Genomic DNA, 22,353 nt, shown 5'->3' with positions numbered 1-22,353 from the left:
AGTTGAGAGTTAGTTTTACTTACTATATATTTATTTGTTTCGCCATACAATAGGAGACAATTTGCATTGAAATTTCACATTAACATTAATATATCGTAGTGAAATTCACTCATGGACGCCATCAAATCAGAGAGTAAAATTGAACTGAAAATAATCATAAAATGGGAAAATGGGGTCGAAAAGAAAAATAACCTGAAATCACATTGAAGGTGTGCAAAGATAACATTTGATTGTCTGGGACGAGACGGACCAACATTCATTAAGTATTTTAGCTGCTTTTTATGACGAAAAGTGATGAATATGAAACAAATGAAGCTAAACGTTATCGGCGGGGAGCAAGAATAAAGAAATGTTTTTTCTGTATCGAATGTTTCTGACCATAGTGAATTGGTACAAAATTTGGTTATTTCTATGAGACGGAAACAATCAACAACTTAACAACACGGTAATTGATTAGGGCCAAGACTCGAGACAACAATGTTTATATCAGATTGGAACACATACAAGAGAGATACGCGAATGTATAAATGTGTTTATAATATATGTGTGTATACATAGTTATATATATTTATATTATACGTTTTTATATTTATTTATATATATATAATATATTAGCTCGTTATGCATCTAAATCATCGTCGTGAGGTAATTAATACTTTTGCCTTCAGTTGCTTTCGCCGGAGTATTCATCAGATATTTACATGAATCGAAACTTAAAGCGCGATGGGAAGCTTGGCAAAGAGAAAATGCGAGGCCGAACCTTGAGGGCAGTCTTTCGCGGGCAGTGGCTGAGGGCGGGGTTTGTACTGCGCGGGGTCGGGGCGAGCAAGGGGATTCAAAAGCACTTTTTGGCGCAGCCGCACTTGCGCACCATGTCGACATCCCGGATGTAGCGGGTGCCGTCATTGCAGATGAGCCGCACCTTGCGCCGCTTGCTCTTGCGCGGTCGGCAGCACCCCCCACCACCGCCCACGCAGCCCCCTCCCTCGCACCGCGCCAGCTTGAGCGGCTTGCGCGACCGGCACCCGTTCTCCACGTAATAGTCGCGCGACATCTCCTTACGACACGTGCCGCCCCCACCGCCTCCAGAACCTGCCGCCGCCGCACCTGCCGTTGCTGAAAAAAAAATCCGACACGTCTAATTTAACATCAATGCGATTATTACATTTTGGTAATTCATGGAAATTTTCAATGAGGGCGATCCAAAAGGCTAACTTGGCCCAGGCTAAATTAATCTGGCCCGGGCTAATTTAACCCGCCATTCAATTTTGCTGGTGGGCTAAATTAGCCCGGGGCTAAGTCAAGCTAGCCTGGGCCAGGTTAGGCTTTTGGATCGCCCTCAATATTCATTCAGGAATATTTAAAGACACTTGGGAGTGAAATATAATTATGCTGTAACCCTTAAATTAGTCAAATCAATGTGAAATCAGCACATTGAATTGCACAAAACAGAAACTCTGGTGTCAAAATTTGCACATTAATTGGTGAAAAATTGAGAGACTTAAACAAGTACTCGTAGCAGTTCATTTGGGCGTTGATGGTCAAAAAAAGAAACGCCACAATAAGACGTGATTTAGTTGAAGAAATCGCAAGGTTTAATAAAAATTTCAATTCTCACTTTGATCGCAGAAGACGCCAGTCCATCCCTTGTCGCAAACGCAAGAGTAGTCGGCGGCGCCGCGCGGCGCCACGCACTTGCCATGACGACACCGGCTGACCTCACAACCGCCCGCTGATGCCAGTTTGGACGCCGCCCGGTCGAAGCTGCCACAAAAGGTCAATCAATCGGCAGGTAATTAAATCAAGAAAATGGAGAATAATTGACCCCTAATTGTTAAAAACTTCTTTGTTGCCGCGATCATCAAAGTTTTCACGAATGTTATTGGGGTCAATGAGAGGAGTCTCTGACTAAATTTATAATAAAAATTTTGCGTACTTTTTGAAATATCCGGGAATTTTGAAAAACCCAATATTGCGTTGAACTTTGCTCCTATTGAGTTGAGAGCAATGCGGTTTTCACCATAATCAGCAACTTTTTATTCTGAACAACTTTTCTGTTGGCCAAAATGACCTAGGTCAAAGTTCTAGGTCACTAAAATGCATTTTAAATTTTTAAAGCAATTTTTCTCAAAGAAGCATACCTTGGATTTTTTCCGTGGTATAGGAATAATGTAGTCCATGAAATTTTGCATTTGGTCGGTGAAAATCTCAATGGCGATATATTTAGTTTGAATGGTATGTAAATAAGTATTTAAAAAGGCATGTTTTACAATAAAAGTATACGGTCGAGAGCGCACTTTTTTAATTCATATTTACATACCTTCAAAACTAAAAATAACGCCATTCTGAATTTCTTTGAGAAAAATGGCTTTAAAAAACTAAAAATGCATTTAAGTGACCATGACCTTGGACCTAGGTCATTTTGGTTTTTGGTCAATTGATGATCAAAATAAAAAATTAGGGTGGATAGTGAAGACCGCATTTTTCTTACTCCATTATTTACATCAAAACTATCACAATTCAAAATAACGCGTTTTGACGAGAACGCAGTTAAAAAATATTTAAGGCAAAAAAAAAAAACGCCATCATGATTTTCACCGACCAGATGCTGAATTTCATGGGCTTCATTTTTTCCTATATATATAACACGGAAAAATCCAAGGTATGCTTCTCTGAGAAAAATTGCTTATAAAATTTAAAATGCATTTTAGTGACCTTGACCTTTGACCTAGAACATTTTGACCAATAGAAAAGTTGTTCGGAATAAAAAGTTGCCTACTGTGCATTGCTCTAAACTCAATAGGAGCAAAGATAAACGCAATTTTGGGTTTTTTCGAAATTCCCGGATATTTTAAAAAGTACTCGAAATTTTTTTTTTCAAAATTTAGTCAAGAGACTTCACTTTGCGAATGATTTAAGATGAATTGGACAGATTTTTTGTTACGAGAACCACTCTGATTTTTAGATATGTTTAGAGTTCATGAGAAACTTTGACCAAATTTTGAGACCATAATTTTAAATACTTTTAGAAACTTTTTGTCAAAAAGAGTAAGCTAATTAAACTCTAAAATGCTTACAACTTTGCTCGTATCAATTTAAGAGCCATGAAATTTTCACCCATGGAGGTAACTTTTTGTTCTGGACAGCCTGCTGTTGACCAAATTGACGTTGGTCAAAGGTCATCAAGTTAATTAAAATGTGTTTTGTTTTCAAGGCAAATTTCCTCCAAAAAAGTAGATTTATTTATATCAATATTAACAATTGTTAGCGTTCAGGCAAAAAAATTAAGGCTGTGAAGTTCTACATCTGGGTCAGTTAATTTTGCGATGGAATTATTTTTAGTTTGAGAGATGTTATCGTTTGAAATTAACATGATGCGTTTTTGCTGATCGCAATACATTTTTTGGATATTGAGGGCGATCCAAAAGGCTAACTTGGCCCAGGCTAAATTAACCTGGCCTGGGCTAATTTAACCCGCCATTCAATTTTGCTGGTGGGCGAAGTTAGCCCAGGGCTAAGTCAAGTTAGCCTGGGCCAGGTTAGGCTTTTGGATCGCCCTCATTATTTTTAAGGGGTCTTGCTTGATCAATTCAGTTTTCACCGCTAGACCTTTAATTTTTCATCCCGAACAACTTTAATATTGACCAAAAACACCTAGGATAAAAAGGTCAGTATAAAATGCCTTTTTGGTTTTCAATGCCATTTTTCTTTCAGAATCGTAACTTGGATTTTTTTCCGTGGAATTGGACAAAATGTTGCCGAGTTGCCGATATTAAATTCTACATATAGTCTCAGAAAATCAGAATGGCGCTATTTTTAGTATTAATCTAAAAATCAGAGTAGTGCTTTAAAAAAAAAACTGGCCGATTCATCTTATTGTTAGATCAATGGTGAAAGGTCCCAAATTTCGTTTGCAATCGAAAAAAGTGAAGTACGATTGTATACAGACCTGGTTTTCTTTGCCTTGAGGAGGTCATCGGGCTGTGCGCGCGGCTGAAGGTGGGCGTCTGGGGCGGCGTCAAACTCGGGAGGCAGCAGGTGGGCGCAGCCCGGCGTGACCTTGTGCATGCGGGCGGCGTTGCCGAAGTCGACAGGCTTGCGGTTGACCCAGACGTCGAGCAGGCAGCCGCTGAAGCTGCTCAGGTTGCGCAGGTGCCACTGCTGGAAGGCGGCCCCGCCCACCTCGGCGGGCACGCCCCCCAGAAACAGCGGCGATGTGAGTCGCAAGAAGTCCTTGTCGCCGGCGTTGATGATCGAGCGCGCCCTGCCCTGGTCCACGCGCAAAGTAAAGTTCTTGCCCTCGAGCAGGAACTCGGCCGTGTGCACCCGCCCGTCGGCCAGCTGCTCGAAGCTGTACATCGTCGACACCGGGTAGTTGCCAACGTCAAAACTCACCTACAAACAACACGTCAAGTGAGTGCTTGGCTTTTTAATTGTTAAGGATATTCGATATGAATAAACAAATCGAATTGTAAATGAACGAGATCCTTGGTTTGAATGATATACTGACCCTGATTCTGCCGTGGAAGAGCTCGACGGCGAGGTGTTGATGTTCGCCGTCGTAGAGGAGGACGCCGCTTTGCTGGGCAGTGGAGAAGCGGACGGTGACGTTGGCCGCCGGCCGCGTGCTCAGCGGCTCGAGTTCGACGAAGCTGGCGTTGTGGCGCAGCGACACCGACGTCAGGTACTCGCACCGCTTGCCCGAGTAGCCTGGCGCGCACCGGCACAGGTACTCATTCGACTCCATGTTGGGCTGGTGGCAAATGCCGTGCTTGCAGTCGTGCTGCTGGCACGGCGACGTCGCCGGGTACAACATCGCCACCATCGGACTCACCTCGCAGAACTTTCCCGAGAAGTCGCTGGGACACGCGCACGTGTAGCCCGACACCTGGTCCACGCACGTGCCCCCGTTCTGGCACATATGGTTCACGCAGTCGTCCACGTCCACGCTGCAGTTGGACCCACTGAAGCCCGCCAGGCACTCACAGCTGTAGCTCGTTCCCTGCAACAACGACGAAGTTTCATAACAAATTCACACGGCTCAAATTGTCTTTATCATTTCGTAAAAATTCATTATTGATGAGAAGTTTCATTATATTTTAAAGTAACAGGCAAAATGAAAAAAAAGAAAAATTTAGGAAAACTCAAATAGAGAGAGAGAAAGAGAGGTCACAACACATCATGCCTGCGTCTTATTGTAAGAGCTTTTCGCAGCAAGGTCGGGGCATTACTAAAATTGGTCTCAAGGGGGGAGAGGGCCCATATGAGCCCTACCAAACAACTACAAAAGCCCCCCAACTGGAATTCAGGTTTGTTTGCGTAAATGTGTCAACGCGCTTGACTATGGCAAGAAAACAAACCAAAATAGCTTCGTAACTCATCAGCTAAGGTGGTCATCAACAAAAGTAAAAAGTTTGACGATGAAACTTTTCGCCCGCCATTCTTTTTTTCTTCACATTAACATGTGAATTAATTCAACAACTTGATTGCATCAAAGACGAACGGGAATATTCGATAATAAACTTGATTCAGAAGAAGCATAACGTGAGGACCGGATTGATCGAATCGTTTTATCTTTTGAGGTGAGCAGTGAGCTTAATTCCAAAGTTAATGAGGGCGATCCAAAAGCCTAACCTGGCCCAGGCTAACCTGACTTAGCTCCGGGCTAACTTAGCCCACCAGCAAAATTGAATGGCAGGTTAAATTAGCCCGGGCCAGGTTATTTTAGCCTGGGCCAAGTTTGCCTTTTGGATCGCCCTCAATATAACTGACCGAGTGTTGCTTAATTATCTCAATTTAAAAATTATGTCGTACGTCATGAAATTTAAGGAAATGCTGAGAAAAAGATTAATATGTTACCTGTTAATTAATATTATGATTTTTTTTATTGCACTTTGTATTTTTATTTTGTTATGAAATAAAGACCATTTATTACTAATTAAAAAATGTGAGCTGATTTGAATTTATGCAACCCGCAAAAAGCATAAACATGGTCATAAACTAAAATAAGGGGAGGTAAGCTTTCACATAAACTAGGGAATAAACAAGAGGATCACAAAGGGGAGGGTGAACATAAACTGGTGTACAAACCATATGGCATAAACTTGGAAACAAACACGGAATAAACTTGGCTATAAACATCCTTGTCTAGAAGCTGGAATAAACATGGAAATAAACGAGTGCCAATTTTCTATCCTGTTTATGACAACAGTTTATTCCATATGTTCCCCCCCCCCCCCCGTTTCTTACAAGTTTGTGCCTCAAGAATGTTATGGGGGTTTGTTATCTTGAAAATGGTTTTGGAATAGAGAGTACACAAAAATTAAATAAATTACAACTTCTTTCATTATCCCATTCAATACGATTATTTGTTTCAATTTTGGAATTTCTGTAAAACGATCAATGTTGCTTTTATATCAATTTTAACTTTTTTAGCTTTTTACAGGATATGGATTTCTGAAGTTTTTCAGCCAAATTAATACAACTCTTTTATGAAGAGCTATATCTGATTATGACAAATAAACAAATGTTTTGATACTTTTCTGGTCACAAGAAAATTCAAAACCGGAAGCAACAAACAACAATTTCATTTGTAATGTATGTTTTTGCAAAATATAAGATTCCTAAGAAATTTAATAGAATCAATAAAAGATAAGTATTGTATAAGCCGTATAAGAATTGTATTTGGTATGGTGAGATTCTGATTCCAAACAAATCATTGTGACAAACCTTACGTAATTATAATGCACTGTTGTCCTTTTTAAGATGAAAAAGTAAGTTCAGCGCTGAATGCAAAAATAATCGTAATGAAACTTCTGTCAAGATTGTTAAAAAACCAAAACGTAGGATTGGCAGATTATTGAAACTTTTTCTTACCTTGTCAACGCACTTGGCGCCGTTCTTGCACGGGTTCATCTCCTTGGTGCAGAAGTCGATCTTCTTCTCACAGTACTTGCCTGAAAAATTGGTTATCCAAATAATAAGAGTAAAAAAATTACAGATGGTGCGGTAAAGAAGATTGTTAAATATTTGGAGTTTGGATGCGCACGACTTAAGAACAGATTTGATAACAAAATGTGAACCTGTGAATCCTGGCTGGCAGAGGCACTGGTACGCCTGCACAAGGTCGAGACAGGTGGCGCCGTTGTGGCACTTGTGGGCGAGGCACTCATCGATGTTGGACTCGCAGCGCTCGCCGGTGAAGCCGGGCGGACACTGGCAGCTGAAGCGGCCCTCCTCGAGGACGACGCACGAAGCCGCGTTGCCGCAAGGGTTGCCGAAGCACGCGTCCACCATGTGCTCGCAGCGGCGTCCGTGGAAGCCTGGCGCGCAGCCGCACTCGAAAGCGCGCCCTGTGACGCGCCGACACGTGCCCCCGTTCGCGCACGGGAACCGGAAGCACGCGTCGCACTTGGCCAGCACAGACGGCGCCACCGGCGCCGCACCGCAAGCAAACGCCTCCGCAGGCGCAGTCAGCAGCAACTCGTGCCGCGCATGCGCAGGCTCGGCGCACCGCGCGATCCCTGGCTCGACAAAGTCGCGCTTGATCCACTCGGACAACCAGCGCAGAGAGCAATCGCAGTACCACGGGTTTGACCCCAGCGCGCTGCAATTGACAAACACAAAAAATCATTAATTGAACACACGCTTTTACAAAAGGCTAGATTTCAGATGGTTGCAACTGCCCTGAAGTGATCAGTGACTTTTACGAAACAGATGAAACTCTGAAGACTTTTTTAATTAGAAACAACCTAACCACCGAATTCCAGAGTGCAGGTCACAGTTTAAGACATCTCTGAATTTGCAGAAGACTCAAAACTGAGACGATGTTGCTATTTAAATTTAAAAACTCACATGTGGGTGAGCGAGTGGAGGTCGTCGAAGGTGCCGTTCTGCAGCAGAGAGATGTCGTTGCCGTGCAGAGATCTGCGAAAGGTCATAATAATTAAACAATCACGACCTTTTGTAAATTGTTCCACAGCAAACTTCTCCGATGGTATAGCTTCCGAGCATGACCATACCAATGAAGGTTTGACCATGGAGTAGTTTTTTGTAGAACAATTTACAACTCTACTTACATGATGCGCAGAGACTTGAGGCCCTTGAGTGCGTTTGGCTCGATGCACTGCAGCTTGTTGTAGCTCACAATCCTAGGCAAACGTTTTCAGATTGGCAATTTTGAATCAAAGCAAGTGAAACTCACAATGTAGCCAGTTTGGAGAGCGACGCAAACGCGTAGTCGGGCAGCACCGAGATGTGGTTGTTGCTAAGGTCACTGCAGAAACCAACATAGTTAAGTGTTAAAAGGTTCCTCTCCCCTGTTGTTTTACCCCAAACCCAAAAAGATAAAATTTTTATTAATTTTGAGTTGTTGCACTGCATTAATGGTGCCGTGGAACTTATGAAATTAAAATAAATCACGTGTTGCAATAATTGACCGAAATTAAACCACTTGCAAGCGTTCAAAATTTGTGAACAAGTTGAAAACGTTTAAATTTCTATTAAAATGGAAAATCACCTAAAGCAATTTGTTTGGAAATATTAATTCAGAGCATTGAGACTTTGATATTTAGACAAAAATTTATTACTACTTAGAGTATGGAGTATGGAATAAGTTTGTTATTATTTAAATGCACAAAAGAGCAAAAAGTATAAAATTGATCAAATTCTTCTAATAACTTCATATCAAAAAATTTAAATAAATTTTGATTTCATGTAGGCCGATGTGAAAAATTTGAATTTCAGCCCTTTCTACGATTAATTGGCTGGATTAGAGCACAAAATGCCAACTTTCCTCCAATATATTAAAGTATTCCTACAAACTTTTGCGTTTTAGACCAAAGTTAAACAAAAGTTTCCATTTTCAATCTTTTTCGCTTGTAAGTAGGTTTGTGTTTGTGTATTAGAAATAAAAGCAGACTCACAGCCTGGTGAGGTGCTTCAGGTGCTTGATCTTTTCGATTTCAACCGTCTGAATCTCGTTGGCGTCCAAGTACCTGAAAGGGCAAACAGATAGGGTGAGAAAGGGCACGGGCAAGAGTGAGGACTGACAGTTCGGTGGTCTCCGGGGGGAGGTTGTCTGGCACGACAGTGAGGTTGGCGCGCGAGCACCGCACCACGGTTCCCGCGCATGCGCACTTGGGCGGGCAGTAGTCAGCGCCCAGGCAGCCGGCGTCGCCGTCGGCGCCGCCTCCACACTTGAACTCGTGCGGAGCCACCTGCGACAGCGCCGACCCACGCAGACGCGCCGGGGACGCACACGTCGGCACCGTGGCGCCGCCCTCGGCGCCCCAGCGGCGCCGCACCCACTCGCCCAGCCACGCCAGGTGGCAGTTGCAGTTGAACGCGTTTCCCTTCAGCTCCCTGCAAACAAACACCAATGCGATCACAACAACACCATCAAATTAACGTGACCTGTTCATAAATAGAATTTTTAAAGCAATTTTAATGATGAGGAATGTATTTAATCAAAATTATGAATACACAAATATATCCATCCCTAAAATACCCTTTCTCATTTTCCAATTTTTGTTTTCTCAGAACATACCATTTTCAAGTAGATTGAACGCTATTTTAACCACCATCAATTTTGGATAGATATTTGACATTATGAAATTTTGATTTTGTGAAAGTTGCAGGATTTGAAACTGCTTAAGTTTGAGAGAAAATTGCCACTCACAAGGTCTGGAGGGCGTCGAGGTGGTCGAAGGACCCTGGGGCGACGCAGGAGATGCGGTTGTCGTCCAGGGCGAGCCTCTTCAAGGTGTTCAGCCCCAGGAAGGACTTCTTGTTGACCACGCTCAGCTTGTTGCCGGAAAGCAGCCTGCGAAGGGGATGGGGGTCAATGGAGGGGCGCTCAGGGCAGCTTCAGGTACTCACAGTTCATGCAGTTTGGCGCAACCTTCGAAGGTGTTGGGCTCGACGGCGTCTATGCGGTTGCGGCTGAGGTCGAGGCGGCGCAAATGAGGCAACCCCCCAAACAGCCCATCCGCCACCACCCCCGAGATCTCGTTGTCGTTCAGCAGCCTGAAATTTTATCAATTCTCAATTCTGTCAACTCTGACACAATCACTCACTGTCTTTTTAGTCAGGCTAAAATTTGTTGAGGCCAAAATTATTGAGGGCGATCCAAAAGCCTAACCTGGCCCAGGCTAACTTAACCTAGCCTGGGCTAACTTAGCTCATCAGCAAAATTGAATGGGGGGTTAAATTAACCCGGGCCAGGTTGATTTAGCATGGGCCAAGTTAGCCTTTTGGATCGCCCTCAATATTTTTTTTTTAATGGCAAAAGTTATGCAAGATAAAAGATTTTCAATCTGTATAGTAGACGCTTACACGGGATGTTTAAATTTAACTTCACAAAAATAATTAGGGCAATCCATAAGGCTAACTTGGCCCGGGCTAAATTAATCTGGCCCGGGTTATATTTTACCCGCCATTCACTTTTGCTGGTGGGCTAAGTTAGCCCGGGGCTAAGTCAAGTTAGCCTGGGCCAGGTTAGGCTTTTGGATCGCCCTCATTATATTTTCAATTAAAAAAAAAAAAAAAAAAATTGCAGGCACGTAAAAAAATGTTTGATCCTGTTCAGTATGAAATCGAATTTTTATCTCAACAGGGAAGGGCGAAAAGGCGTTTGGTGGAAATTTATTTAAAACAAAAACAAATATGACCTAATTACAAGACTCACAGTTCGGTGGTGTGCTGGGGGACGTCGGCGGGGACGGAGGTGAGGCGCATGCCAGAGCAGTCGACGACGGTGCCGAGGCAGCTGCAGCCGGCCGGACAGCCAAGCACATCGGCTGAGCACTCGTCGGCCAGCGCCTTTTTGGCCGCCTCGCTGCACTTCATCTTGTCCTCGGTCATGGTCTCGAGGCGGCGTCGCTGCATCTTCTTGGGCGAGTCGCAGCGCGCCCCCGATGTCTCGATCGGGTTCTTGCGCAGGTAGTCGGCCAGCCACAGCAGCCGGCAGTCGCACACGAACGGGTTCCGCGCCAGGTGCCTGTGGCAAACACAAAAACTTATCAACCGCGCCCCAATTGGACACATTAATGGGGAGCGATGACAATTTTTCTGATTAAAAGTTGACAACTACTTTCAAGAATAAGGCACAAAACTTATTTCGAGACCTTGGAAAGAGTAAAAATTTAGACAAGTTTGATACATTAGGTAGGCCCTTAGCATAAATTAGCTTTCGAAATTATATTGAGGGCGATCCAAAAGCCTAACCTGGCCCAGGCTAACTTGACTTAGCCCCGGTCCAACTTAGCCCACCAGCAAAATTGAATGGCGGGTTAAATTAGCCCGGGCCAGGTTAATTTAGCCTGGGCCAAGTTAGCCTTTTGGATCGCCCTCATTGAATTTTCCCAACTATTTATTTTTATAGAGAAACTGGAAATACAAAAATTATCATTTGAAATCATTTTGGTTGCATAGAGTGTTTAAAGTAATAATATTAAAAATAATAACAACCAAATTGGTAAGTAATGTAAGTTGAAAGTTCACATTGTTTAATATAAGCAAGTTTGCAATTATTGAATATTTTAGACTTCAGAAAAGTCTCCATATATTATTTTTTATTCCGAGGGTGGGCTTTGGAAAGTATAGGCATAGCTCCTTAATTAGGTCATCTTTCTTAACATCAATTGAAGCTTATTAGACAAAATTCGGTTGCCCATCATTGCCGACGTTCCACGTTACTTATCAAAATGCACCATCAGGATTTGGGCAATCACTTTCCCATTATAAAATCTCGAATCATGCTTTTTTAATCTACTCTAAGACTTTGAAACTTTCAATGATCTTAGTCGTTTAAAAAAAAATTCTTTCGACTATTATCAGATCCAGAATCTTAATCCTCAACAATTAGGAAGATTCAATTTTGCTCAATTTAAAAAGGATAAATTTTTTTTTTTTTTTGAAATCGCAGACTTCATAGTGAGATGATCAGATGCCTCGTTTGGACGATATTCAGAGTAGGTAATGTTTGCTTCCAAACTAAAATGGAAATAGCCAAGGTCAACAAGAACTGTTCAAACAGAATGACTTTGATAATTGTCTTCAATTTGAGGAAACTTAACATCTGGCGCAAATTATGATGGTGTCTATTAAGGAATGTGCTTTTCAGTAATAATGAATTGACAAATGAAATTTAAAGCTTAGGTTTACCAGTTCAATTAGAGAGCAACTTTGCTATTTCGTTCAATCTGGAATTTTTGAATTATTTTTAAAGAATGAATTATTCAGTGGAAAATGCAGCCTCACTGATTTTTGGAATCCAAAGGAAAAGAGGGAACTCACAGTGTCTGGATGTTGCGAAGGGAGACGAAGGTGCCGTTGCGCAGCGAACTGATTTTGTTGTCGTACAGAGACCTGTCAAAAGAAAAAAAAGCAATGTAAACGCAAGACACAGAAAAAGAAGCTCACAGCAAGTTGAGCGCGTGCAGGTCCTTGAAGGCGTCTTGCCGGATGCACGAGATCTCATTGGCGTTCAGCAACCTGCAAAATATTGCCAATTTTTAAAAATCATACTTTCGGAAATTTAAAAAAACTGACAGCAGCTGGAGATTGGAAAGACCGTGGAAAAGTCCGGCGGGCAGCTCGGAGATCTTGTTGCCGTAAAGCACCCTGTTGGAAAAAGAGGCGGTTAGGGAGAGCGGGGGAAAAGGAGTGAGGAGAACTCACAGTGAGGTGAGGCCTTTGAGACCCTGGAAGGCGTCAGGGGCGATGCGCGCAATCTTGTTGTTGCTCAGGTCACTGCAAATTAAGTGCGATAATAAGTTTTGCAACGGAATTTTAGAAAATGCAGAAAACTCACATTTGGCTGAGCCGCTTGTAGGGCGTGAAAGCGCGCGCTGGGATCTCCGTGATCGCGTTCTGCTCCAATCGCCTGCCAGCAAAAATTAAAAGTCAATGAGGGCGATCCAAAAGGCTAACTTGGCCCAGGCTAAATTAATCTGGCCCGGGCTAATTTAACCCGCCATTCAATTTTGCTGGTGGGCTAAATTAGCCCGGGGCTAAGTCAAGCTAGCCTGGGCCAGGTTAGGCTTTTGGATCGCCCTCAATAAATTCACACCTCCAGAGGCCCCACAACAAAACTCTGAACAGAGGAGACAAGAAATGCAAATTGTGGCAAATCTTCTGCATTAAAATGACTATTTTGTACAATAGATAAAGAACTCTCATTGTTACTCCCCCCCCCCCCCTTGAGCTTTACAAAGAAGGTTTTAGTGGCTGGAAAAGAACTTGGCACTCACAGCTCTGTGACGGCGTCCGGCAGGTGGGTGGGCACCTTGGCGAGGCCCTTTTCGCGGCAGTCAACAATGCCCTGATCGCAGCGGCACAGGTGGGGACACTGCACCTCCCCAACGCACTCACCCCCACCACTCGGCCGCTCCACCAATCCGCTGCACTTCAGTTCCTGTCAACAAAATAAATAATATTATATTAAAAGATGGAATCAATGGAATCAATGCAAATTTTATGCTCGGCTTGGCCAGTTTAATCTAAAATTGCAATAAAATTGTCACAGTTGTCTCCCTGTAAAATTTTGAGGCACCACGGAAATCACGCCATCGACCTTGTAGCACATACACATGCTAATTAAATTAAAATACTATACAATAAACATTTAGTGACAGTCTTAGTTCAGCTTGCATGGAGCGAGGTTCACATTTTGCCTGCGAATTTCCAAGTTTTCAGGTCGAACAAACCTTTGAAAGATTTTGTTTTCCAAATGATAAAAGTGCCAATTCAATCAAGAAATTCAACTGACTTTTGAAATACATATGCTCAAACCAAAGATATTGAGACGCAGAATGATAAAAATGAATGAGGGCGATCCAAAAGGCTAACTTGGCCCAGGCTAAATTAACCTGGCCCGGGCTAATTTAGCCCGCCATTCAATTTTGCTGGTGGGCTAAGTTAGCCCGGGGCTAAGTCAAGTTAGTCTGGGCCAGGTTAGGCTTTTGGATCGCCCTCATTGTTTCTTAAACTGTCCGGCTTTTGCTTTTTAGCATAATTAGCGTCTTTGAAAAAGAAATATTGAAAGGACAAGCGATGCGGCATGTTCCATATTACAAGCTTGGATCGCCCTCATTGTAATTAAAGGCGACTTTACCCTGTCGTGGAGCTCGACGAGGGGCTGTCCCTTGAGGGGGTTGGGGGCGAAGCAGCGGGCGTAGGGGGCGAGTTGCGGGTTACGTTTGAGCCAGCGCGCGAGCCACGACAGGTGGCAGTCACAAATCAGGTTGTTGTCGCTCAGCTTGAGGCTGCGCAGCCGGAACAGCGGCTCAAACACGTCCTTGGCCAGCGTCGTCAGGTTGTTGTTGTTCAGCGTCCTGCCAACAACCACATAAATTCACTCAAAACTGCACGTCTTAAGCTCATTCCAATTTGAAAATAAACTTTATACAGCATAATTTCAAATTTATTGGAAAGTAAAAGTATTCTTTTTCCACCGTCATTAGTTTAAAATTCGTTCCATGCATTAACAAAAAGTAAGAATATTATGTGAAAATTTGAGACGGCAAACGAAGTTTTTTATTGGAACGCAATAATATATCATATGCTTATGTTGTTAAACAATAAAACAATGCAAAAAGAGCTGAACAATATTTTGGCAAAAATAAAAACGTTTTTTTAGAAATATATGAAAAAAAAAAACAAAAAACAATGAAATAAAAGTCTTGCTACAATGAGAGCCAGAAAAAAAGTTGGAAAGAGGAAAATGTAGCAACACTCACAAAATCTCGAGGTCTTTGAGACCCTTTATGGCCGCCTCGTCCACGCACGTCAGCTGGTTGAACTCGAGTTGTCTGTTTGCAAAGGGGAAAATGAAATTTCGGTTGCAACTTTTTAAGTGCGGGGAAACTCACAGATTCTTCAGAGAGGTGAGGCCACGCAGCAACTTGCGGCCCACGCTGACCAGCTGGTTGTGGCTCAGGTCACTGAAGTTGCCAAAATCAAATTTCAAAGGTGAATTCCAAAAGCGAAATCAATAGCCCCATTTCAATTAAAATTATGATTTTGCACTTTCGGAGAAAAATACTGACAAATTCATGCTACCGCAGATTTATCACTGATATAAAAAAGAATCTCAATCATAGACCCGATTACGCCGGATCTTTGGCCGCCAACGTTAAATGCCCTATCTCGGGCGGGCTTATTTGACCTGAGTGAGTCACTTTGCGATTTTTTCAGTGTGTAAATTTAATTAAATTTTATCATAGAAAGTGGCAAGTTTGAATAAAGTTTTGGAGACAAACTCGTTGGAAATGAAATTTTTGAGAAAAATGAAATTTCAAGCAATGAAGAAAAATTATTTATTAGTAAATTGAATTTCTGCTTCACAATTAGTACAATTAATATTGCTGCTAAAATTATAAAACTAATAAGAGAGAAAAATGCTAAATAAATAAGAAAATGAAATGAAAGTTCTCAAATTCATTTCATTAAAAGCCGGTTAAAATAAGACCGTGGTCAGACATTTTGAGTCATCAAGCGCAAAGAAAACGATTAAAAAAGAAATAATAAAACAAGTATAAATTTAAGTATCTTATGAGTGAAATTTGTCCAAATTATTGTTTTGAACGTATTTCACAAGTTTTCAATGAGTAGACAAAATAATGCAATAGCAAGAGCGCACATTGAATAAAATGAAAGTGATACAAAAAAAGTATTGAGGCCGGGCGATCCAAAAGGCTAACTTGGCCCGGTCTAAATTAACCTGGCCCGGGCTTATTTAACCCGCCATTCAATTTTGCTGGGAGGCTAAGTTAGCCCACCAGCAAAATTGAATGGCGGGTTTAATTAGCCCAGGCCAGGTTAATTTGGCCTGGGCCAAGTTAGCCTTTTGGATCGCCCTCATTATATTTTGGTTTAAGTATTATGACGTTTGGAAGGGTAAATGAGCTGGCGTTTGAGAGCAAAGGTTGGATTAATTAAAACTCACAGGCGGTGCAAGTTGGGCGCGCTGGCGAAGAGCAGGTCGGGCAGGTGGCGCAGCCGGTTGTGGCTCAGCCGCCTGAAAGCAAAATCACAATTTGTTTTTCTCCAAAACGACGAGACGAATTAACAAGACGAAAAGCAGCTCAGGTATATAGGTTTATACGCAGCCCCCAGAGCGAGCGAGCGCCTCCCCCGATCACCTTTCAGGTCGCGACCTCCCAACGAATACCAAAAAGCAAGAATTTCTCGACCGGCCGAGATTTAATCTGGACGCGCGAGCTGCCAATTTGCTGCTTTCCATTAGAGCGAGCGGCCCAACAGAATTTCTCGGCTTTCAAAAGGAATATTCCATGATGCGCAGAAATTTCTCACTGGATATTTTGAGTGTTGATTATTATAATATTCAACATTCAAAATGTGAATTTTCTTGCTTAAATGTACGGCATTTTGTTGAGCAATAGCAGGGCCTTTGGAGGATTTTGTTTTAGGAAACTATTCATTTTGAGATTCACATATGTTTGAGAGCCTTTATAAAGGCTCTCATAAATTATATATAATGGAATCATGTTCCAAAATTTTGGATATCAAAATTATTGACCTCCCCGATTTTTTGGAGAACTTATATTGACACAGATAACTAAAACGTGCAATAACTCTGCAACAGCGAATGCTAGAGAAAAAAATTACTTTTCTTGACTCAATTTTTGATGCCGAAAAACTTTCTTGCTGACACCAAAGCTGTAGGTCAAAGTCACTCAAGCGATTTAATGATAAACCGCGTCTGAAGTTATAAAAACAACGGGTTAAAATGCCACTAATTTGACGTGAAGTGAATGAAAACATGAACCAATTTGGTTTATTTTAATGCAAGTAAGAAGCACTTTGACCAATTTGAACTGAAGTGGTTTTTATTTGAGAGCTTTTTTACGGTAAAATATGTTTTTAGTTATGTTTTTTACTTCAGGCATGGTTTGTAGTAAGAAACCCTAGAATTTAACTGTTCTGGAAAACACACATATTATGTAAAATAACACAAGCCACATAATGAGGGCGATCCAAAAGGCCAACTTGGCCCAGGCTAATTTGACCTGGCCTTGGCTAATTTAACCCGCCATTCAATTTTGCTGGTGGACTAAGTTAGCCCAGGGCTAAGTCAAGTTAGCCTGGGCCAGGTTAGGCTTTTGGATCGCCCTCATTATTTCCTAACCTGCAAAAATTCCAAAGAGACCATCAGCCCCAAAAAATTGGAATTTTTTCAAGCTTAAAGTTGACCTTGACTTGTGACCTACATCAGGCAGCAGTGTCAACAGAAAAAGGTTGTTCGGCATGAAAAATTAAGTTTGTAGTACTTGAAATTGTTATCGCTCACCACAATTAGAGAACAGACTTAAAAGTATTAATGTTTTTCGAAATGTCCTGAAAAATCTGGAAATCGACAATTTTGGTAAAGTTCTTTTTTGAAAGCCCTTTAACCCGCATGAAACTAGAATATAATCAGTTCCATATAGAGCAAATTCCTCAAAAGGCCTTGAGGGTACTCGTGGTTGTGCCCATGAAAATTAAATTTGAAATTAAATATATTAATCCGTTATAATTGAGGTTTCCCTTAGATGGGGTTCCAAAGATTTCTACCTCGCGGCTGGAATTGATCGTGATAAAAGAAAATGTGCGAGGAAAAGAACAGGTTTTTATGTTTTCGCACTGCGCTCGCAGAGGGGGTGATTTATTTAAGGGTGTGTCACTCACAGTCTCTCGAGGGCGGCCAAGTCCTGGAAGGCGTCCTTCTCGACCGTGTGGATTTGGTTGTTGACCAGATTCCTGCAGCCAAAAGAATTTTATTTTTCCCTTTGACGCGAGCGAGCACCCGAGTGGAAGCGAATCGGGAAATAATTGCGCCGGCGGCAGGGGAGCAAAACTTTTTATCTTTCCGCCCGGGGAGTTCCAAGCTTTATAAGGGATCAGATCAAAAGGAAACTCACAGAATCCGCAGGTGGGCCAGGCCCTCAAAGTCTGACTCCAAAATCACCGTCAAGTTGTTCCCCTGCAAGTCGCTGCGGGCAAAAGAAAAGAGCAATTAATATTTTCCTTATCAACGCCTGCGCTCGAGCAGAAAAACTAATTTCCGCCGCGCGAAACTTTTTTCCTCGCTTGCCTCGAACAAAAGCCATTCAACATGCAGCGCCACAATTGCTTTCAATTGCGCGTAATTCAATTTACCCTTCAATTGGCTAATTCGACATGCACTTAAATAAATCAAAAATTTTTTTTTTATGAACACTGTCAACGTGTAAGCCAAATTTCGCATGAAATTGATTTAATACAGGGACGCGTGAAAACTGCAGATTGAAAAATGATGTCGGTATAGATAATTTTTTCAATGATAAATTGCACCTGCCCATATGTTGTACAAATAAGGTTAAAAAAATTATCCGAAGTTTTTTCCGATTTTAATTCGTTTATATACCAACTACTCAAAAAATTAGTTATAACTTATAACCTTTCTCCGCGTGAGATGAAAACTTCTTAACAACTAATTTAGCGACGTCCAACAAAAGTGGCAAAACGTGAACAAATACGTTTCAAGGTCATTATCAGCCTAAGTTTGACTTTAAGTAAAATTTAAAAATTTTCCGAATGAACTCCCTCTTCGATTATTTTTTAATGTACAGGGAAAATGCAGCCGCATTTCTTATTTAAAATCGGGAATGGCGAAAAAAAAATTCAGTTGTATTTTGTTTTCATTTAAATGAAACTTCATGCAATAATGAAAACGCTGCTTAGCTTATCTAGTTTATGTTTCCATTAACAGCATCAAAAGCCTTTTTTTATAATTTTCATGATATATATTACATTCAAATGACAAATATTTTACTATTGATTGATATTTACCAAATCAATCCAAAATCAGACAAGCCACATTTATTTCTTACACTTCCCATTAAATCGTATAGGGTTTTCGTCTTAAAAATTTTATGTTGAAGTTATGCCAAAAGCTGATCTTGAACGTTGACCTACGATTTCGAAATGTTGAGCGTCGAAAATTTGTAAAAAAAAAAATGTTGTTTAGAAGTTTATATCGCAAACAGAAATACAAAAACTGGTTTTCAAGTTTTGAGAAACAAAAATTGAAAATTTTAAAGAAAAAAAATGAAATTTTTTTAATCTCATGCTAATAACGCTAGGAGCTTATCATTGAAAAATTATTGGAATTTATATTTGCATCTGCATTTATCACTTGTCCCTAATGAAATTCATCTCAAGCCGTTTTTCATTTCCGAAAATAAATATTCAGAATTAATATACCAGAATAAAATCTATATTTTGAAAATATATCCCAGGTCATTTTTTGTCTTGATTTAAAATCGATTCTACTTGACGGTGAAGTCGTATTTTCTGTTCAATATTTCTCGCAGCGATGAATAAGATTGAAAACTGAAAAGTAAAAGACGAAATGGGAAATAATTCAAATTTAGGGTGTTTGGAGTGACGGGTCGTTTTTTGATGGAGATTTGATTTTCGATCGAGACGGCGTGCAGTGCGTGTCGCGTTTCAACTCTCGAGACACCCTAAGCTGCTCGGCCGCTCGCCGGAGAAAGAAAAAATAAAAGAGAGAGAGATCGAGGGCCACGTTGCAGCGAAGAGAAATTTCTGTGCGGAAGGAATGCCGAGCGACGACGACGCGCCCACGACCAACGTCGCGTGGAAAAATCGGCCAAATTCTGCCTTCCTCAAAACACAAAAACCCAAAATTAACGGCAAGAATTTCAATAAAAAGACGGTTCGGTCAATCGGAACAATTCCTCAATTCTTCCTCTTCTTCAGTCCAATCTCCTTCAATTTTATTGGGTCTAAAAACTAACAGACCCTCCATTCCCGCCAGACAATAGAATCTCCCAAACAAGCTGATCAAAATATTTTTGAAAGCCGATGTAGATTATTTATTTTAATACATCAAAAAGATTGAAAGGTTAAAAAATGAGCAGTTAAAATAACTGCGGCAAAAAAAAAGCTTGGCCGAATAAATTTTCGTTCAGTCAAAAGAACTTGCTGCGTTCTGGATAGCAAATGAAAGCCGAAAATTTTTTTATGATAGACTATATCAGAGTTTCTGGTAACGCGCGACTATTTTTATTATAACCGAAGGGGAAAAATGTGGAAAACGCTGCTGGTGACGTGAATGCATGGGCCCTTTTTTACAAGGCCCAAAAAGCAGAATCGATTCTCGCGGCGAACGGACCAACGTCGAGTTGCAGCTCGGCCAATAATTAACTTTGGAATCAAACAATCGATCTGGCGCGTCGGAGCGAGAGAATTTCTCAATGCGTGATCAACGAAAGGGGCCCCTTGGAGCCGGGCAGGGGCCGCCTTAATTGACGCAACCGGACACACAATTTGCGCTCAAATCCAATCAATTTCAGCTCAGGACGAAATATTTATTTCAAGTGATTCAATATTCAAATAATAAGTTTTATAAATATTATTAATTTATTTAAAAAAAAAATGTCATTCGTAAATTAACAACATTGAGGGCGATCCACAAGCCTAACCTGGTCCAGGCTAACTTAACTTGGCCCCGGGCTAATTTAGCCCACCAGCAAAATTGAATGGCGGGTTCAATTAGCCCAGGCAAGGTTAATTTAGCCTGGGCCAAGTTAGCCTTTTGGATCGTCCTCATTATACATTAAAATAAAGAGTGTTTTTGTAACTGCTAAAATCAATCCAATCGTCTTGCCACTGAACAAAAAATGCTTATATCTAATATTAAATTTTTGCATGAGAAATTCCATTGCCTGAGTTTTCAAAACTTGGAGTGGCTGTGCTTTTCTTGAAAGCTCCTTCCGCTTAAAGGCTTCTGATCAAATTGTTTTGTTTCAAAATTCCTCACAGATTTATAAAAGGTTTAATTCAAAGTTAATCTTTGACGTTTTTCCTGCAGTAGTATTAATCCGATAAATTGCTTTGTCCTCAGCCCACTATATTTTGAAGTCAAATGTGGCGATCATAACATTAATTGTTGTTGACTCGTGTTGACAGATCAGAGCAAAACAAATTTTTCACGCTCCGTTGTTTGGGGTTACTAAGAATTAAGAGACTTTGAAATTGAACAAAATCGAAAAGCTTCGTCTGGTGTGGCGCGCGACCAACAGGTCATTTTCCATTGTTTGCTTTTTCCTTTTTGTCACGGCGTCCATGGGGGGGGGGGGGGGTGACGGCCGGATGGTTCAATTTGCAGGGGCGCGACCCCCGTCGCGTCGATTGTTGGCGCATTGTTGCGCTCTCAACAATCAATTAGAAGGCCGATGAGCAGGAAGCGTCCTCTCGAGACTTTCATTCTTTCTTCGTTGGCCGTGGGCCCATCTCCTTTTTTATGCAGAGCAACTTTTCGCCCCCTCGCCTGCCAGACCCACTCACAAACCAGACGAGAAAAATTTAATTTGCGTGCGTCTCGGAATCGATCGTCGCGGCGGCGGCGCCGCCCCCGTCAGTCCCTCCGCCACAATTTGATTGTTTTTCACCTCGCACCCTCTCAAAAAAACTGCAACTGTCGATCAAATATGAAAAATTAATAGCTTAGAATTATAACCAAAAAAACACCGGAGAACACGCTCACGACCCCATACCAGCATCCAAAATTATTTATCATTATTAAAAATAATTCAAACTCGAAATAAATGTGATGCAAGGAAATAATTTCGGCTCTGTATCCGTGCTTTTTTTCGGACGTGGGTCGACCTTCGACCTGATCGCGTTTGGTGGCGGGGGCAGGGCAGGTGGGCTGGCCAAGGTATTTTATACTCACATTCGGTGGGCGTCCGAGGGCAGGTCGGGGGGCACCTGCAGGAGGCCTCGTCTCGCGCAGTCCACCACGCTGGCCACGCACGAGCACTCGGCGGGACAGCCGGGGGCGGCCGACGCAGCCCCCGCCGCCACCAACAGCATTGCGAACGCAAACGCCATCGCCACTCTCACATCGCAGCCACCGACTGTCAACCAAACAGACTTCGAGGACACGACTCGCTTCACTCACTCGCTCGACTGAAGACTGAAACAGCAAAAAACAGTGAAAATCAAAAACAACACCGCCAGCCCACAACCGGTTTTCCCCCGCTCACCGTTCCTTCCCTCCGCACCCTCCCCGGCCGAGCGGACCCCCCCGTGCACCCAAGGCGAGGGCGATCGTAGACCTGAGGCTGACCTCGACCCCTGACCTCTCGAGGCCTCGCGGGGCCCGCGGCGCTGCCGGTTAACCGGTTTCCGTTGTCATTTTCTGGTTGCCCCGCTGGCAGCGCTGCGGTCGCGCCCCTCCCCAGCCTTCGGCGGCGCGACTTGCCAACGCAGCCACAGGCACAGACTCGTCGTCTCTCCTTCTCGATGCGAAGGGCCCGTTTAATTTTAATCCCTTCCGCA

General features: G+C 42.2%; 1 protein-coding gene across 1 annotated transcript; it reads right to left on the bottom strand.

Moving 5' to 3' along the window:
• Positions 1-2: 2 nt before the first annotated feature.
• Positions 3-21,988, bottom strand: LOC132195651 (protein slit). The gene is made up of 27 exons (XM_059617789.1): positions 21,746-21,988; positions 17,925-17,996; positions 17,692-17,763; positions 15,950-16,021; positions 14,874-14,945; positions 14,742-14,813; positions 14,117-14,336; positions 13,254-13,417; positions 12,815-12,886; positions 12,682-12,753; positions 12,553-12,624; positions 12,424-12,495; positions 12,298-12,369; positions 10,688-10,999; positions 9,880-10,026; positions 9,680-9,823; positions 9,052-9,363; positions 8,925-8,996; positions 8,204-8,275; positions 8,079-8,150; positions 7,855-7,926; positions 7,083-7,606; positions 6,877-6,956; positions 4,511-5,002; positions 3,950-4,395; positions 1,619-1,764; positions 3-1,116 (listed from the first exon to the last, which is right to left on the bottom strand). Exons 1-27 carry the CDS (start codon positions 21,901-21,903, stop codon positions 836-838), a joined length of 4,434 nt encoding a protein of 1,477 aa, XP_059473772.1. The 5' UTR covers positions 21,904-21,988; the 3' UTR covers positions 3-835.
• Between the last annotated feature and the right edge of the window lie 365 nt (positions 21,989-22,353).

Source organism: Neocloeon triangulifer, unplaced genomic scaffold (genome assembly GCF_031216515.1).
Source record: "Neocloeon triangulifer isolate White Clay Creek 2 clone unplaced genomic scaffold, ASM3121651v1 ptg000010l, whole genome shotgun sequence".
Taxonomy (NCBI): domain Eukaryota; kingdom Metazoa; phylum Arthropoda; class Insecta; order Ephemeroptera; family Baetidae; genus Neocloeon; species Neocloeon triangulifer.
Note: the sequence above shows the minus strand (reverse complement) of the source record. Positions and strands in the feature narration are given on the sequence as shown.

Bases quoted from the DNA above. Each gene is read 5' to 3' on its own strand.
- LOC132195651 (XM_059617789.1), bottom strand. From the start codon at position 21,903: ATGGCGTTTGCGTTCGCAATGCTGTTGGTGGCGGCGGGGGCTGCGTCG. The intron at 11,000-12,297 runs GTGAGTTCCCTC...TGTTTGCCACAG, and splicing joins CTTCGCAACATCCAGACACT to GCACCTGGCGCGGAACCCGT. The intron at 8,276-8,924 runs GTGAGTCTGCTT...TGGTTTCTGCAG, and splicing joins CTGAAGCACCTCACCAGGCT to TGACCTTAGCAACAACCACA.